Source organism: Etheostoma cragini, chromosome 22, assembly GCF_013103735.1.
Source record: "Etheostoma cragini isolate CJK2018 chromosome 22, CSU_Ecrag_1.0, whole genome shotgun sequence".
In the NCBI taxonomy this organism is placed as follows: Eukaryota; Metazoa; Chordata; class Actinopteri; order Perciformes; family Percidae; genus Etheostoma; species Etheostoma cragini.
The window spans coordinates 17,073,169-17,090,050 of NC_048428.1; the positions used below are offsets into that span (position 1 = coordinate 17,073,169).

Sequence of the window (16,882 nt, forward strand, 5' to 3'; positions counted from 1 at the left end):
ATATATATATATATAAGCAGGCAGGCACGTCTGTGTGTGCGTGATAGTTGTGTGGTTTGCCAACAGTTTCAGTCGGCATTTCTGCCCAATTCCCAGCATTCCGCCTGCTGTCTTGAAAAAAATAAGTGTAATTTAAGGGTTTTGGTTATGTAAAAAATATGTTTGGTGAGGTTTTTAGATTTGTGTCAGTGTAAAAATGTAAGTATTTATTAATTGTATCTGGTATACATGCATGTTCATCTACGTAGAACATGTTCTTTTAGCACCTCCAGAGCACTATTAGCGGGCAAACTGAACACACAGAATAGCCACCTATATTTCTTGCACATCCGTCATGTCTGGGTAACATTTAGAGTTCTGGTGAAGCTATTGGCTAATCGTATCTAAAAGCAGGGTAAAAGAAAGTCAAATTCACAGGTTACTTCCGCATAATGCATTCAAACTTGTATACAGAGCACACGACTAACATCAACAGACAGGTCAAGCAGCGGCCTGAGGCAAGGCCGGTCCAAGCACATCCTACAGTCAGTCCTTCCTTTTTCACTTATACAAATGTCACATCCCTTTTAATATGTAAAAATTACTTAATTCTGATCTCAGGGTGCTGTCTCTCTGCAAGTCTTGACCTTAGTTAATCATTAATTATTTATTGTCTGTATCCCCCCCTCCTTAATTCTATCTTGGTACAAAGGCAATGAAAAACAATAACTGTCGTCATTGTAGAAAAGTATTTCCAAAACTGTTACTTAGTCTGGGACAGTATGCCTTGAATAATGCTCAAAAGTGATGGAATAAATATGCAGTAAGTAGTAATTGGTCTAAAACAGTGGAAAGGTCCTTTAGCTCTTCCATAAAAGGAAATGGGGAAAAGAGTTACAGTACAGGAACACTTCACACCACAGATATAGTTAGTGACAAGTTAAAGATTGCTCTTCATTCAGTCGTACTGTACAGAATGTCTTTACAGCTTTCCCTTCCACTTCAAGGGTTTCATAATCTACCCATTGAGCAACTTCCTATATCTAACTAAGTCCACTTAACCACTGCCTCTCCTTTTTAAATCAAACCAAATTTCTCACAAAAGAAGACTGAGCTAATGACTTGTTTGACTGCATAAAAAGCTTGGACAACACAATATAATCTGCCCGTACAAGACTCAACAAACACTAGACTTCAGAGATGCAAAGAGTGGTATGATGGGAACAACTGAAAATATATAAGACCACGTTACAGCCCATCGTATTTACTGGTATGTAAAACGTCAAATGAAAAATATAGCTTGAGCATCTGTAGTGTCCTTATTGTTGAGGAACAACATAAAGTGGCAAGAAATGGCATTAGAAAAATATTAAAAAAAGATTCTGATTTGCATTGTCATGCTCTTCAAAAGTGTAGAGAAGTGTCAAACCTAAATGACACAGCTAAGACAAATATTAAAAAAATCAAAACAAAATTCCTTTTTATACATGGCCAAAAGGAGCATGCTCTTTGCAGATGAGTCTATTAAAGTTTACTTATGGAAACATAGTCTGTATTCACAGTGAAGAGCTATACTCTTTTCATCTGTGAAAATGAACCTGTTTAAGTCTGACATGATCCTGTGGCCTCTACCTGAGGCCATGCTTAATTAAACCTGGTACATTTTGCTTTGGCTAACAACAAGTACTTTTTTTTTCAAATATATCACTGGCAGAAAAAATGCAATGCATATGTATCAAATACAATAAAGTCAATGCTATGTTTTAATGCTACGGACTGGACAACTAGTTTTTGTGATTCACTACCAACTGAAGACCAATGTAGCACACAACATCTGCGGTTGGTATAAAGCATGATGAAAGAAAAGGATATCCTGACATGACAGACTTTCTCTTTCTGTTTTCCTATTAAAGCTCTTTGTGAGTTGCACCTTTTTCATACAGCAGACTGGCAGATGACAAAGACCTACCAAACTGACCCATTCATACACTTCTGTCAAAAGCTAATTTCTAGTTGTCTGCATTTGTACAAGAGTGTCTGCAACTGTAAGTCAAGCTTCACTGTGAAATCCTAGAAACGCATTACAGAAGCATAAAGTTTGGTTTCATTTTTATTTCTCTCTGCTTACCCACTCATTCATCCTGCCCAGTCCTGTGCTCTCATCTCTCTCGCTTCGGTGAGTCAGTTGAATGACCTTCAAATGTTATAATCAATAAATTTAAGTTTCCATCCCTAATAGAGATGCCTGTTCAGTGAGCGGTCCATGGTAAACCAAGGTCAACCCAGCTGACATGTGTTGACCTTTCCAAAACAACCATCTAAAATGGCGCCACTGTGTCGTTCTGAATGGGGGGGTTGGCCTCCACTGTCCACCACACATACATCGACACTCAACTGACGGACACTTCAGGAAGCATTAGCAGGATGAAGCTCTGATGATGGCTAATGCTTTGCAGCCCTGCTTAAGTTACCAAAGTCAATGGCCTTAATGGAACAAAGACATTTAGAAAGCAGGTATTGGTAATGTGATCCCACTGGCTCACTGCTCAAACTGAAACCAAGGGCTGAGCGATAAGGACAAAATCAGATATCACAACATTCTTGACCAACTAGCTCAATATCAATATTGTGGCGATATTCTTGGGTTGACAATTGGTGCCTTAACAAAATATATTTACACTTAGACTTTAGATAAATAATCATCAGTAATGTGAACATAATGTCTAAGTGGGGAAAAGGCAAAAAATAGACCAGCTAGAACAGTCTGGTAAGTTCAGAAAAGTGCATGATTTCCCTGTAATGCAGCCTTTAAAACCAGGAAAAGACATCACTTATATAATTTCACAATATTACAATATCCAAAATCTAAAACAATATCTAGTCTCATTTGACAATATCAATGTAATATTGATATATTGCCCAGCCCTACTAAAACCTGTCCATCAGGGCCACCAGGATCTACATCAAGTCCCATCTAGCTTTAGGTATGTGCTACCTATAATCTATCAAATGAAAACAGATGCCCTGTAAACTAGATGATTGTGGATGTTGTGGTCATTCAGACATACGTTTACAGCATAGATATAGTATAATGGCCTTATTGTGCTGTAATGTATTCCACCATTTCAAATCTATTTGTGTCAATACCTCAAAACCTTATAATATGGGAAATATGACAAAACATAGGTGCGGATGAGTGAGTGCTGAAAGTGGTATGAAGACCTCCTATCCCTGGCTAAGACCAGGAAGTCAACACAATGGAAATACTGAGTCAGGATTTTTTTTTATCATTTTCCCAAACTGTCTCTCCAAGGGGTGAAGGGAAGGGTTTAGGTTAATGTTGTAAACCAAAGCAAAGAAGATTAGGAGGTAGAGTCGTGTGGCTTACTTTCCCCTCCAGGAGTGTTTGGTGGTGTAGAAACAGGCCAGGTCTTTGTTTTCTTTGACGACATTCATCTTTTCACAGGACCTACAAAACAGAACAAAAGTCAGTATGTCTAGAATGAAAAGGAAACGCTTTCTACATTTTTACCGCAGAAAAGGGTTCCGAAAATAAATAGGTGAAAGATGTATATTTGAACATTAATTGAGAGAAAGTTATATTTTTAATCACAGCAGCGGGGGGATATGATAACAAATGGCTCTCCATGTCTCAGTTAATGTCAGCTCTATAAGAAGTCACCACATACGGTGTACCTTCACAAGTCATTACTACATCATGATTGTTTAGTACGCATTCCAATACCCTGCAACACACACACTTCACACAGTCACTCAACATTTTACAGCTTAAAAGGGAGAGAATCTCACCAGACGCCCCCTCGGCTACAGAACTAACACAGAGTAAACAGTGATTATAACGACAGAGTATGACATGAGCAGTCCATCGCTCCACGACTGGCTGATTCTTCATCGTCATTAGCTCAGCTATGAACCGTAGCATCAATGCATGTGGTAGCACATGACTTCTGTTTTATAAATCACTCTTTGACATCCTCACTCTGTCCTTTATGTGTGCATTTTCACAAACTCACTTTGTGAAGATGCAAATGTAAGGCAACAACAACTGGGATACAAGCTGCTCAGCAAAACAGAGAGTAAAGAAAAGGTCTTTCATTCCAGTCTGAAAACAGTGCACCAGCTGAGCATCTGTCAATAAAGTCTGGTGCAATGCCAGTGTGGCCTATCACTACTGACAAACAGAGGTTCGGCCATGTCTTTGTGTTTTTTTTACCCATTGCAGTTTGAATAAAAATTAGATTACCAAGGTCCACATTCTTGCCACTAAATCCGAAGTTTCTTTTTCCAACTAGGACGAACCTCAAAGCATCGGTGGGATGATTAAGAATGATGCTCTGTGACAGATTTCTTCAAACAAATTAAAGAGCAGTCAAGGCAGGGAATAACTGCCTCTTCTATCCTCAGTGCAGTTAGTTGCTGGCGGTTGCAATGTGACAAGGGGGAACCTGTGTCAGCATTGTGCCATGATCCTGAAAATATCTGACTCCAGTGTTCCTTCCTCTCCATTTCAGTGTGACGCTGAAAGAGCGGAGAGCAAAATATCCCCCAAAACCTGCCTGTATTGCAGATCAATAGAAAATAATTCATGCTATATCCTTGACTGAAAAAGAAAGAAGAGTAAATAGGAGGATTGAGAAGTAAATAAGACTAGAACCAGTCCTAAAGTAAAGCACATTTACATTACAACTTGTTCCCGACAGGTTACACAACTTTTTAAAAACTTTAACAAGCACAGCATTTGGTGATTGCTAACCTAGCTGTGACCGTCAGCACAGTCCATAGAAATTAAATGAATTTCAAAAATCTATTATATTTATCTGGTAAAATTCAATAACGTATATTTGCTTTCTTCAACCAAGTGGCACTGCTAATAGGATTGTATTACACCTCTAAATGGGACCCATCTCAACAACTGAAAACAAACTTTCAACTATATTCCTGACAATCCAGACCAAGCCACATGTATACTGTAAGTGACATAACAATTAACATGCCAAATTGTGTAGAAAGCTGTCTTGCTTGAAGTCGGCTTTTTACCCTGTTTCTCACAGCTGTTTGGAAAAAAATTGGATCACCTGTCTTCTTTTAAAATGCACAATATAAAGAATATGAAAACTTCAGCATCAGTGTGGGTACAAGGGTCAAACAATCATCTGCAATTACATCATTATATGGCTTAATGGCCCTAACAATTTTTTTTGTACACCTTCATTTAAAATTATGTTGAACATAAAAGGTATGACCATAACTGAAATAATAGTATATAACAATAATAGCTGAGCATTATAAAGCAATAAAAAATACATCTACTGTACAGGGGGCATCAGGGCCTTCAGAATTGCATGTGAATTTGAAAATATTATTAGGATCTTTGCCATAGCCAGGGACATAACGGCAATATCATACTAGTGTCTGCTATGTGGTTTTAAGATGTGTTGCAATGTCCTCTCTTTATTTGCCAATTACGTGAAGCAATCTCTCTGCCAAGAAGGGAACTTTACGGTCAAGCACTACTTTATCTTAGTGGCTCTCTAAGATTTCAATGAACCACTTGCTTGCAACATCTTATGTACGGCTGTAAGCTAGAAGTTACATGTAATGCGTTAAAATGGCTAACGGCGATTCTTTAAATCCATTTGAGGATGTGCGCTGGGTCCCGACCTGTCAAGTAAATCCATGACATGCAGCATTAACGTTACCCGCATCTCAAACGCTTAGCCAAACTCTGCTTAATTGTAGCGGGCCTACAACTGTCTGGTTAAAAAAACAGCACCGTTTCAACCATGTCGACACTGCTGCTCCTTATAACTAGAATAACAAAAAGTTCAGAGTTTAATTTTGTCAGCGTTTGTTTGCCAAATGCAAAAGAGGGGCTGTGGCAGGCTAATGTTGGGTTAGCCACAAGCTAGCGGCTAACTAGCTCATCACTCGCACAGGTTTTGCAGCAGAGCTAGCTAGTCGCATTAGCAGCGGGGTTCAACCAAGCAAACATGGAGAAGATGGCTTGAAGACAGTGGCAGGTGGTAGCGGGTACATTTACCTGTAAAATCGCTAACGGGTATTAATCGTAGCCGTCCCTCAGCCCCCCACCCTCCTGATTGCGACCGGTGCTTCTCCGTTTTCGCACTCTGATGCTGTAGGTGCACGGTTACGCCGTATTCCCCCCAGTAGGGCTCAGGACGCTGCCATATTCCTGATACCAAAAGTGAGCTACTGCGCACGCGTGAGGCCCGCCTGTCATGCGGCTGTCAGCTGATTGGTTTGTCGGGACGCGGAATTATCGAGATGCCGTCCCGAGATCTGTTCTTCTTAATTTCCTCAAGTGTTTGTATTGATATATACAGCCAAAACTGACCTAGGAACAGTTTTTTTGTAAGGGGCCAGTGCCAGGCTGGTGCTGACTGGCTTATCTAGTAGAATCGTTAGTTTCCATTTGTGCTCATAAAACTAAATAGTGAAGAAGCGACAGTTTACAAAAGAATCACTGGTACGAATTACACTATTTCTACATGTACGCATACACCTCTGCATATTTTGCATCTTGATAGCTATAGAAGATTGTAAAAAAACACTTGAATGCCAATTCAACCTTGTATTTGTTGTTTTTCTTTTTATTGTTCCAGGCAGCAGTAGCCTGCTGGGTAAAAAGGTAAGCATATAAAATGTTAAACTAAATTATTGTGCCCTCTATGGACACTAATACAGCAACACCACTGCTATAGAAGCAGTTAACACCAGTTAAGCTAATATGAAGATTGAGAACACAAACTGGCCACACAAACACACATACAGGCACATACACAGATTTGTGCCATCAAAGTCAACGCCATCCCCTTTGCAAATATATATTTCCCGAGTTTCACCATCCAGCAATATGTGTCAAATGTGGATGTTTATATTTTGTCCTATCCTTCCTACAACAACAGTTTAGTTAAAATGCATCTCTCACCCGCTTGTCATTGCTTTATTGTTTATTACATATTAAATGGTTGTGCTCTCATTCGACTGGTTTCTTTGCATTATTCTGCTGTTGCAACGACTTACATTCTTCTACAATTTAATATCTTTGACAGCCAGCAAAAGTATAGTTCATAGGCCAACTGTAGATCAACACTCACTAATTTTGGTTCCAAACAAGAGCTATGTGAATAATGAAAGTAATCACTTTGGTGTAACTGTAAAAAAGCAGCACCAACTAATGGGTCTTAAACAAAACCTGTGGAAATTAATCTATAATTTGTAACCCTCCAGATAGTCCCTATTTTAAATGATAAGTGACTCACCGCGATTGAAGGTAAAGGGGAAACATCTTGGTCTGTGTGGCTGACAGATGTGGCACAGTGAATTTGAGCGGGCCGGAAAGCACCAAGTGGTCACATTTTGAGGAATCTGATTAGGTGAACAACCATGTGCTGCCTGTTAGTCTAATTTAATCACAGCGAGAGAGACATAAGGAAGAAAAGTTTCTCTAAACGGATAGGGATGTCCTTTTGGCTTCAGTGACATATTACAAGTAGACAGTGCAGCTGAATCTCTTAAGTTTTTATTTGGATCACATGGAGTCAAATTAGTTTAACTGATGGAGAAGCAGCCATAATGAGACCCATCAGTTAATCAATAGAAACATGCATTAACAGAATACTAATAGCTAAGTAATTGTGTTGTAAATATGCAAATATAAACACTGCCTTTTGCCTAGTTTACCAAACTGCACTAGACATTTAGAGTGATATGGATGTGAACAATGTTTGAAGATACAAAAGAAAAACAGTATAGCCTACTTCAAAACAGACTAGCAGTGGTTTTACGTGATGTGAGATGTAGTCGAAATTGGGGCAATCAGTGTCAAATGTAAACTTGTTTTGACCAGTAGCTTGAGATGTTGAGATCACAATCTGAAGAACCTTTATCATGATACTTTTAATTCACACTAGGGCATGTGATATAAACTTAAGTGTCACAGAAAAAGGAATATGTGGGAGTGTAAATTATCTCAGTGTGAACTGCTGATGAAAAGCAGAGGCCTATCTTATCATAGCCCCATCACAATTCTAGCTCAATACTGCCATCTACTGCTTAATACTTACATTGACAAACAGGCCCAACTGCCAGTTTGACATAATATTCTTCTTGTACATTTAAGTCAAATTATCTTTACCTTCTTGTGGTTATAACCTGTAAGATCACTGATAACATCAGTGAATGACGAAATAGTCATCATGTTTTGACAAAAATTCTTTTGGACAATCATATTCATATTAGAAAACCTGTTTGCGGATATTTACAGGACCTCTGGATTTGATATTGCTAAGTGTAAAGTTGCCATTTATGTACTATATATGGCAGGATATTCAATTAAATGAACATGTATTTAAATAAATTCAAGTAAATAAATAAGAAATAAATATATATTTGCATTGTAAATAATTTACTAACGTATTTAATTACAATTAAGTGTCTATATGTATGTATATAGAATTTGGCATAACGACAGTGCAGCTGCATTAAGATATGTTATATTTTAATAGTCCTCAACATTTCCACTACGTTTACACGTTGTACGTAGAGCAGCTGAACGCACCTCTAGTAACCAAGGCAATGACGCTATTCACCGTTACCAAGGCATTCTGAAGGCAAACACTAGCTAGCTGGATAGCTAAGCTAGCCAATCTGCCAGATAATCTTATAGCTTTGATATTAACCCCTTCACCGAGTTGAAATATATATCTAATATAGTTTACTAGAAACTTAGAATCCAGCATATTACCATTATCTTCCCGTGTGTTCGCTACGTGGCCTAAAGTAGAGGCCACCCATTTTTCTTTTGAATCATATCTGTCTAGAAGCTAGCTAACTTAGTAACGTTGACGTTAGCTGCTCAGCCACCATGGTAAGTAGCTGCGACCATTTGCTGTTTATGAGTAGCCAGGCCAACTGTTTGCTTTTACTAATCTTCTCGCATTTTATTCAAAGACGGGTAGACAGTTAGCAAGCATCCTCATAGATAGAACGTTGTATGTGCAAGCTCATGTGAATAGGCCGTCACATATTAGCAGGGTTGCCCTTCTTTAGGTTAGCATAACTAGTAAAGTTAGCATAAGCTAGTTGTGGTTTCCATTACAGCTTATCTCTTTTTCTGTCCATCTTTCATCTTTGGTAACAGTCTCTTTACTAATTTGTCTCTTTTTGTCTCCATGTAGGCTGAATTTGAGTTTAATGAACACCATCAGAATGAAGTCATCAATTACATGCGATTTGCACGTTCAAAGATGGTCCTGAGACTAAAGACTATTGACTCATGCTTTGAAGAACTCAAAGATAGCAGGTGACTGATCATACTTAAGTTTTTGGTATCTCTGTTTGTATGGAAATGCAACTATATAACACATTTATAATACAACAACAAAGTATTCTTCAGTTCAGATAAAACTGTAATGTTAATGCCTGTGTGCACTTATGTTTATCACTGAAGGCTGGTGGAGGAGACCTTCACAGTGGACGAAGTGAAGGAGATGCTGGATGGGCTGCAGGCCGTGGTGCGTGGGGAGGTGGAGATGGAGCTGATAAACACAGCTCACACCAATGTGCTGCTGCTCAGGCAGCTCTTCTCCCAGGCTGAGAAGTTTTACCTTCGACTGCAAAGTGATATCTCAGAGCTGGAAAACAGGTGAGCATTGAGGAAGAAAGCACATTCGGGCTTAGATAATAGACTAAAAACACCCAGCAAACATTGACGAAAGGTTACACAGTCAGATATAGTCATACAAGAGTACAACATGTTCTCATTCCAAATGTATACAACGTCTCCTAGTCCTAAAAGATCATATTTATTATTTATTGAGCACAAATGTATACCTTGATTTACTTTTGTGCGCAAGAAATGGTTCTTGAATGCACCAGAAATCTAAAACAATCTGACAAAATCTTGCAAAATCTCTTGTAAAAACGTTTTCAAATTAATATGATTTAAATTGGTGTGACAGTTTAAGGTTAAACAGAGTGCCACACTAAAGTAGGACATGACCCAGGACTCTAAACATACAATACACCTTCAAGTTTTAAAGAAAAAACTCCTCCACTTTAAACCACTTCCTCCTTAGTACTGTTTAGGTTTAGATCTCGTGCATGTCTATGCCAGGCAAAAAGGTCATTTCCAAGCTGCATGCTTGCATACACTATGTGAATTACAATGGTTTCCTTTGTGCAGTGACAATAGGTTAGCCTGGAAACCACTACTTCTGGCACTTTCTCACTATATATTAAGGTCAGTTCGCCCAAATTACAAAAAATGTAATTATTATCATATTTTGAGACTTCTGTCACCAGTCCAATCCAACAGAGGTGAGTAGAGCTGTGCATGTTGATGAAAGCATTAAAGGGCTACAACCCAGAATCAAATTGTTCAAATGAACCTTTGGTGTCTTCTAGCCTCTCAATTATTCCAATTGCAGAAGTCTTAAAGCTTTCCAACTAAAAGTAAAACGTTTATCATTGCTTGTTACCACTAGTGGTAAATAAAAATGTGTCTTGTTTTATTTTTTGTGAACTAACTCTTTAATCCTTACATTTGGCAAAATTAAATGTGCATGTACATATTGTTACACATCAACACAAATTAAAAAATGTACTACTGTTTCTTTAAATAAAGTGAATACATACAGTATATATATTTGTTTTACCGTCAATGATTATTAACAACTCATGTTTAATAAATACTTTTAAAGTGGTGAAGTCGCACAAAGTTTGTGGCCACATGGGATAAAAAGTTTCAACAGTAGAGCAGAATTACCTAAAAGGCTCTTCTTGCTGTTGTTACTAAGCAAGGATGCCAAGAGTACCTTAGTGTGTTTAATTCATACAACAAGCTTGAGCAATGTAGGCATGTACATGTGATACCAGTAATGGAGATAAATTTCATCTGAACTGTTGTCAGAATATTCTTTGCACTTTTGACATTTTGAAATGGATGTATTAAGGCTTTTGGTATAAATAAAGTCAGGTCTTAGATCATATAGGTTGTTAAATAGATTAACAATAATGTGCAGTGTTGCAATTAAGAGGAATTTGTTCTGAAATGAAATAATATCAATAGCAGTTGCTCAAAATGTTTGATTTTGGTGTACGGTTATGAACGTTAAACTGAAGCTCAAAGCAAACATCATCCTGTCGCTCTTTTAACAAGTGAGATTTAGGAAGCATGGCTTTTCCGTGTTGACTGCCTATACATTGTATGTTCTGAACTTTAGTGGTGCAGCAAAGGCTCATCAAATTTGAACATTTGAAGCTGACTGTTCTTAACATGTTGTAAACTCATTATGGTTGTAAAGCTCCACAGTGCATGTACACAGGTTTGAGTGTACTTCTATGATATTCAGGTGAACTTTACACAACTTCTGACCTCTGTAACCTTTCACCTTGTTAGAACACTGAGCATGTTTTGGAAAAGTTCTTTTGTTTGTAATGTATTTTACAGGGCTCAGCCCTACGTGACTGATACAGTGTCTAAAGCAAGGAATACGCCCCATGTCACAGTCTACGTGTGTTCAACTGCGTTTCAAAAACCACATTTAAGCTTTTCAGAGAGCTGTGCCGTTTGCCACAAGCATTATCTTATAGCATAAGTGCTAAACTGCCATCAAGAACAAGGGTGTTCATTTTCCTTACCAAAAATACGTAACCACAAAATAGAGTACTATAATGTCAAGCTGACAGCTGTGTGAAGATATTGTACAATACATGGCAACAGGTTTAGATTAGTTATTTTTTATTTTATAGACAAAGGTTCAATTTTTTCTTAAAATGTATGGATCATATTTGATTAGATTTTTGATTAGATTTCAAGCTTTTTGTATTCCTTTCTCTTTCATGTTCTTCATAATTCCACCATCCAATTCTTTGGTCTTCTGTACCCATGTAGGGAGTTGTTAGAACAAGTGGCTGAATTTGAGAAGACTGACTTTAAAACTGCTAAGGTGAGTGTAACATGCCACTCGATCACATGTAGAGATCCAAACAGAAACATCAATATTGCTCTCATTAATCATTATTAATAATCAGCTTTAAAGGATATTTACACACATGTGGAATTCAGTAGCTAGAGAGCAGCAATTTTCCTGCACACTTTTAAGTCCTTCAATATGTCATGCCGCTTGCCCTTCACACTAAGTCATGCAGTTTAGAAGTCACACATCACTGATTGACCTGTGACTTACTGGCACACGATCAAAGAAAAAGAAACTCGTCACCTTCACATTTCTAAGAAAAGTAAACCAGATATGTTTTATTTTTACTGTTACATCTCGTACAGTAATAGGAAGGTACAGTATTGTGTTTACATGTTTTTAGATCAAGAAATAACAACTGTTTTGTCTAAAGTATTTACTTTATTCCAAGATTAACCAGGAAACAAGCAAACCCAAGCTACTAGCACCACTGAATGAAGGTGGGGTGGCTGAACTTCTTAACAAGGTAAAGAAATATAGTGCATGAATTACATACTGTATACATATAAATTATAGAAAGTTGTGCACTCATGTATCTATACACTACTTCACACCAGTCTTAAATATTTCTCCAGGAGATAGCGAGACTACAGGAGGAAAATGATAAATTGAAGTCCAGGCTGCGGACTTTAGAATCCCAGGTACAACAATTAGTTATACTTTTTATAATTCTTTTTTCAAAACACACAGTTTTCTTACAATTCATCAACTAGTTTACGTTGTTAACTCTGTGGTTTGATTCATTTTCTTAGGCAATGAGTGCACTGGATGAGAGAACCAAGGCAGAAAGAGCTCTGAAAGACCTCCAGAAGGTGCACGGTGAACAGCAGGTACTGTTTGGACTCAGGCTAGCAAATCTTGCAATTTGTTTTGTGACATGCTGAGTTTGCTTTCCATTTTCGCACTTTTGTTTTATTAACTTTTAAATTGTTTTGCATCTGAAAATTTGCTTTCATTTGGTTTTATCTGTCAACTTGGACCTCAAATGGTATGTATCCTGCTGACCAAAGCTTTTGTCTGTCACTGTGTATAGGAATAGGGTATAGATTCCGTAGTAATAGCATGATTGCCATTTATTACATCTGAACTTGTTTGCTGTTTTATTTCCCTTCAAGCTGGCTGCTCATTCCCAGGAGCTCAGCAGTCTGGAGGACACAGTGGCAGCTCTGAGGGAGGACTATGAAAGGTCTCTTAGTGCCAAATCTGCCTCTCAGAAGGATCTGCAGGAGAACCTGATCTCCGCCAAACACGAGCTTTTGCGAGTGCAGGAGCAGCTGTCGTTGGCAGAGAAGGTACGTCACTATTTACCTACCATCACTTTCTAATGTCATGTGTTAATCAAATATCTTTGTTGCAGATAAACTTGCAACGCAGCCCAGTTATTAAGACCGCTGAGATGGGTGCATCTAGCTTATGTTCAGTTGTTTTCATCTGTTTATGAATGTGTGTGGTGTGCAGGAGTTGGACAAGAAGTTCCAGCAAACTGCAGCCTATCGCAACATGAAGGAGATCCTGACCAAGAAAAATGAGCAGATCAAAGAAATTAGAAAACGATTGCAGAGGTGAGCTTTCATTACTGTATTAAGTGTAAGACCACGCAATTGTCATCAGATCCCCCTAAAATGTGCAAAACAAACCATGATAACATTTATATCATTATATGTTATGAAAGAAATATTGGGCAGTACTGTAAAACAAACAAAAACCATTGTCCTTCAAGTTAAATCACATTTGTTCTGTTCTGTTTCCTTTTACTTGAAAAATTGGCTTTCTTACAAAGATGTTTGTCTAATTTTTGGTTTGTAACACTGTTGTTGCTTATCTTTTTCAGATATGAGCCCAATGAATGAGTGCTACCCAAGACAGCTGGTGTCCAGAGTGTAGGACATGACCAAAATGTATGACTGTGGTTCGGACCAGAAACCAGTTCCTCTGCTCTAAGACAAGAGAGACAGAAACAAGCGCTTCCGCAAGGAATTGTTTATTCATGCGTTATCTGGCATCTTCAGAACTTATTGGCTTTAGTAAAGAGTGTGAGTGGGGATGTCGGCAGTACACACAACTGATCACATAAAGCACCTAGTGACAAATTATAGCCTTCTTCTGCTGTGTTTTCAGTGTCTCAGTTTTGGAGCTCACTTACAGTTGCTAGCATATTTCCCTCAGTGCTCTATGCAATTATTATCATGTCCCTGTTTGAAGAGGCCTTGTCCATTCGCTGAATTGGACAGATTCGCACTGTCTGCCTGAAGCGTTAGAATCTTATCTGTTGGATGGCTACAGGTGATATTTAGCTTTCTAGCACTAGATAGGCCGAACTGAGTAAGACCATAGCAGATCCCAAGCCAGTTTGTTTAATAATAGTGAACAGCTTCAGTAATGTTTCCTGGCCTTCTGAGGTTAATCCTGCTTTAATGTGTTACCTAAAGATTTAATAGCATTTCCCAGAAAAATCTTTTCAATGATCTGACTTTCTGTGAAAGTCTGATCATCAAAAATATACCAAAATGGCTGAATTGATTTTTTTCTGCTCTTGCATATTGAATGCTGTGGATAGTGATCTAGAATGATTTCCCTACTTCCCTATACAAAGGGCATAGAATATTTTTGTCTGGAATCTTTAACTGTGTACATTTCGTATTGCTGTGGGTGATGGAGTTTAAGAGAAAAAAACTAAATGAACATATACATGATGTTCATGAAGTAATGCTCTTGTAGAGTATGATACATCTACCCTATGATACACTAGATGTGCATTTGTTTGTATTGTGCAAAGTATGGGGTAATAAAAGCTGTTGAAAAGTAAATATGTGGCAAATATGTCATTTTTAGATCGTTAAGTCCTAGTAGGTGGTAATCATTTGCAAAGCCTGCAAAAAATAGATCAGGTTGTAAAATGCCCCATGAAGGGCTGGAAACGTCCAGATTGTCTCCCTCCTCTGGCCCACGGCATACTGGGATAGGCTTTAGGGTGCTGTGACACTAATAAAAACAATAAGAAGGCAGAAGAGTTCAAAGGACATATGAATAAATTAGCATAGATTAAAGACTGACTCAACATCAATGTGTCTGAAACTGACTGGTTCAACAAGGGGGCGCCAGACTGCAATAATACACAGATCATTAAAATAAATGCCTCCCCTGATGAACCATGATGGGAATGTATGATTGATTCGTGGCAAAATATAGCCTCAATTTGTACAATTACTGTTTACAACATATACAAAGTTATAAGAGGATGTGGACTCAGATGCAGTTTTTTTTTGCAGTGTTGCTTCATGGGTTATGTATGTATAAATTCTCCAGTCTCTTTTTTGAAACATATTTCTCATTTCCTCCTGACGGGCTCTAGAGCTCTAAGGAGAAAGACGAGACAAAAGTAAGAAAGCGATTAGGGTGACATTTGTCCAGTCATGGGAATGAGGATGGCTTTATTCACTGAGCCTCCAAAAATGCCCCTGTTACCTCAATCAGTATGAAAAAGGTGGATGCAGACAGTGGAGAGTGGTGTGTAAACAGTGACTTCAGCAACACAGAGGGATAACTTTGTAACAGACTCAAGGTAAGATGTGGAATTTTTTCCCTTAATTAATATATACGTACATGTATTAAAGTGAATGCAAAAATAGAGAAAAAGGTGGATAGCATGCAGTCCCCTGGAACCGATCACTCAGATCAGATGTTGATACCCAGTGAAAACTGGTCTATTGAATATGTGTCAAAACAGATGGCCTGGGCTATCAGGTAAGGCTGCGTGAATGTCCACTGCAGTTACCAGGGCTATTATGATGGTATCTACTGTATAACTTAATAATGAATCAAAGAGATGATTGAACAATTTACTCAAATAAGACAAAAAAAAAAAGCCCCATGTTTTAACCGATTCAACACAATGAAGCCAGAGAGTCACATGAATGATTGTGAAATGCATTCTCCACATTTAACTACTTCTTCTGCTTCCTTAGCTGTTTCCAGAGTCTAGATAAAGACATTTGTTAGACATTTGTTTTTGCCTTGAAGTGGATTGAGAAACAAAGTGGTCACCAGTCAGTCAACCGTCAACCTCTTGTTGTTTTCAGAGTGTTGTTTTTGCATCATGTGCCTGAGTTGTATGTGTGGTGGAAAACCAGGGAGGGGACTAATGAATAAAAAACACGTGTGGAAGGCATACAACACTAAAAACAATATTCTTTAAACCCTTTTTGTTCTGCTGTCAAAACACAAGAGATCAAAGGTGATATATGCATGAAAAGAAATGTAATTCCACATCCATCTGTTTATTCCTACACTAAAATAAAGATTAGAAAAAATGCGTAATATGTTGGCTAATCATATGTGTGAATTTACGTTTGCATGTATGCTTTGGTTTTCTATTAGTTGCAGCAGAAGAGAAACCGTCATGGGAAAACTGCTGATAATTTCAGATAGGATGCAAATGGCAAACAGTTGTCTATCAGTGCATGAAATAAATCACAGTGAGCAGGTATACACAGGAAGTGGTGAATAGTCTCTCTCTGTACCAAACTCAATCTCTCACACGTCTGACAGCAGATACAGTGACAGTACTTTCCCACAATATAGGGCAACTGTTAATACATGTCAGAGAGAGTGATGTACCCATCTACAGTAGCTTGCTGCTCACCAACAAGGCATCAAAGGGGTTTTCTCAGTTTCACTACCGAGACAAAAAGCTTTGGTTGTTTGGTTCTTCTCCAGTATCACCAAGCAAACATTTGCGTGCGAGAAATACCACAGTTTTCTGAATTTAATTTAATGTCCAGAGTGCTGTTTGAAAACAGTCAATGTCAGGAATTTCAGAGGAACAACAGATATCTTTAAATCTTTTGTTAATTTTTTACAAATGCACATTGTGTGGTCTA

The 16,882-nt window shown here is 38.1% G+C and overlaps 2 protein-coding genes across 3 annotated transcripts in view; one reads left to right on the forward strand and one right to left on the reverse strand.

The window, feature by feature from the left end:
- Positions 1 to 7,302, reverse strand: part of LOC117938271 (dnaJ homolog subfamily C member 13-like) — a 31,697-nt gene extending 24,395 nt beyond the window's left edge. The window contains exons 1-2 of the mRNA XM_034862794.1: positions 7,284 to 7,302; positions 3,368 to 3,448 (exon numbers count right to left, since the gene is read on the reverse strand). Coding sequence (XP_034718685.1) covers positions 3,368 to 3,435 — 68 coding nt within the window. The 5' untranslated portion in view covers positions 3,436 to 3,448; positions 7,284 to 7,302. The remainder of the gene's footprint in view (positions 1 to 3,367; positions 3,449 to 7,283) is intronic.
- A 1,290-nt stretch (positions 7,303 to 8,592) lies between these two features.
- On the forward strand, positions 8,593 to 14,809 carry lztfl1 (leucine zipper transcription factor-like 1). Of its 2 annotated transcripts, none has more exons than XM_034861682.1 (10): positions 8,593 to 8,890; positions 9,201 to 9,325; positions 9,473 to 9,667; positions 11,918 to 11,972; positions 12,394 to 12,468; positions 12,578 to 12,643; positions 12,755 to 12,832; positions 13,118 to 13,294; positions 13,461 to 13,564; positions 13,834 to 14,809. In XM_034861682.1, the coding sequence occupies exons 1-10, from the start codon at positions 8,888 to 8,890 to the stop codon at positions 13,850 to 13,852; spliced, it is 897 nt and encodes a 298-aa protein (XP_034717573.1). In that variant the 5' UTR covers positions 8,593 to 8,887; the 3' UTR covers positions 13,853 to 14,809. The 2 variants fall into 2 exon arrangements, with proteins under 2 accessions (XP_034717573.1, XP_034717574.1); XM_034861683.1 differs by having other exon boundaries at positions 13,136 to 13,294.
- The last annotated feature ends 2,073 nt before the right edge of the window (positions 14,810 to 16,882 follow it).

What these genes read in the sequence shown, in the direction of transcription:
- lztfl1 (XM_034861682.1), top strand. An exon ending in AGGTGCACGGTGAACAGCAG is followed by an intron (nt 12,833 to 13,117) that starts GTACTGTTTGGA and finishes TTTCCCTTCAAG; the next exon opens with CTGGCTGCTCATTCCCAGGA. An exon ending in AGCTGTCGTTGGCAGAGAAG is followed by an intron (nt 13,295 to 13,460) that starts GTACGTCACTAT and finishes TGTGGTGTGCAG; the next exon opens with GAGTTGGACAAGAAGTTCCA.